The sequence below is a fragment of the Pteropus vampyrus genome, unplaced genomic scaffold (assembly GCF_000151845.1).
Source record: "Pteropus vampyrus isolate Shadow unplaced genomic scaffold, Pvam_2.0 Scaffold636, whole genome shotgun sequence".
In the NCBI taxonomy this organism is placed as follows: domain Eukaryota; kingdom Metazoa; phylum Chordata; class Mammalia; order Chiroptera; family Pteropodidae; genus Pteropus; species Pteropus vampyrus.
Window position 1 is genome coordinate 58464 of NW_011889417.1, and position 1678 is coordinate 60141.

At 42.4% G+C, this 1678-nt stretch overlaps 1 gene segment (V, D, J or C); it reads left to right on the forward strand.

The window, feature by feature from the left end:
• Positions 1-841: 841 nt before the first annotated feature.
• LOC105308897 lies at positions 842-1454 on the forward strand. The segment is given in 2 exon segments: positions 842-963; positions 1135-1454. Coding segments are annotated over 2 exon segments (375 nt in total).
• The last annotated feature ends 224 nt before the right edge of the window (positions 1455-1678 follow it).

The window sequence follows — 1678 nt, forward strand, 5'->3', positions numbered from 1 at the left end:
CACAAAGGTCTATTGCAATCAGTGATCTTTTGATTAGTGATCCTATGAAGGTGTATGAGGTCATCTAGAAATATTGCCTTTAGAGCTGGGCACACAGAATATAGAGGCTTGTTGGAGCCCAATTAGGGACTTAATTGAGGTAATGGGAAAAATGTAAGTTTAAAATCTCAATAATCTGATGGTCAAACTCTGGTGTCTTTTATGTCCTTTTTGAGGAGAGCTGAGCTATCACTCTAAATAGAGAAGAGAAGGGGACCTCTGTGACAGGACTGCATGCCCGAGGGCTTCATTTCAGTCTTCAGCAGAGGGGGATTAGTTGGTTTTCTGCTATTTGCACAAGGTAACTGAGCAGACGTTAGTAGTGAGGAGGAATATTGCCTTAAAAATCAAGATCATAAGAACGACAGTGATTTTTTCAAACATCTTAGCCTTCTTATCAGAAAGTGATTTATTTCTACCTTAGGTGAAACAACAGCATATACAGGCATGAGGATACATGATGTTTCCGTCTTATGTCGTTTCTATAATCCATTACATGTAGTATTTTTAAATAAATGCCACTGCCTAGTTTCCATCACAGATGCAATGACTGATCATAGCAGTGGGTCAATCATCAGCTTTTTTTTTTTTCAATATGCAATTGTGCTCATGTTTATTTTCAGATGTAATTGTTTTTAAACTAAGTGTTGCCTAATGCAAAAGGAACTTTGCATTGAGTGAGACTCAACCAGTATATAGAAAATTTTGACGTGACTCCCACTAACTTGCTACACCAGGAAACCCGTTTCCTGTTCTGGGGCAGCAGCAACACAGCTCAGCATTTCTTCTTTCTCCCTCTCAGAGTCACCTTGTGTTGCAGAGCTCTGAAACTGAAAACGAACAAGATATTTTCCATCTAGTGAAAGAACATGGACATGTTGCTCTCCAGACTTCTGGAGGTGGTCATGGCTTCAGTGTGGCTAGGTAGGGATGGCCCAAGTGGGAAGGGGCCTCCTGTGTGACCCAAGGACTGGGGGTCCAGGCAGTGTCTTCTGGGTACCTTGGGAAGGAAAGGTAGCAGGGTGTAAAAAAGATTTTTTTTTTTGTCTCACACCATTTATCCCCAAACTTTCTGTTGTATATTTTTTCTTTCAGGATCCAGTATTGCCCAGAAGGTAACTCAAGGCCATCGGGCAATGTTAGTGCAAGAGAAGGAGGCTGTCACCCTGGACTGCAGATACGACACCAGTGATAGTAGTTATAGTTTAGTCTGGTACAAGCAGCTCAGCAGTGGGACGATGATTTTACTTATTCGTCAGAACTCTTACAACCAGCGAAATGCCACAGAAGGTCGCTACTCTTTGAATTTTCAGAAAGCAAACAATTTCTGCAACCTCGTCATCACAGCTGCACAGCTGGAAGACACTGCATTGTATTTCTGTGCCCTGAGTGAGCCCACAGTGAGAGGTGTGTAGAAGGGAGATGTACCAAAACCCCAGGGCTCTGCCTGATGCATCCACCTGCTGTAGAGACCAAGGCTGGGAATTGCCATCACAGACAGGAAGTGGTGAGGTCTGTGGAAGCACAGATGTAGGTAGGGTTAGAGAGGAAATACTCTAAGAAAATACCTCTCTAGGTTCATAAACCATGTCTAGAGTTATCGTTCTTCAAAACCTTCTTATTCTTGAAAATTTGGTTT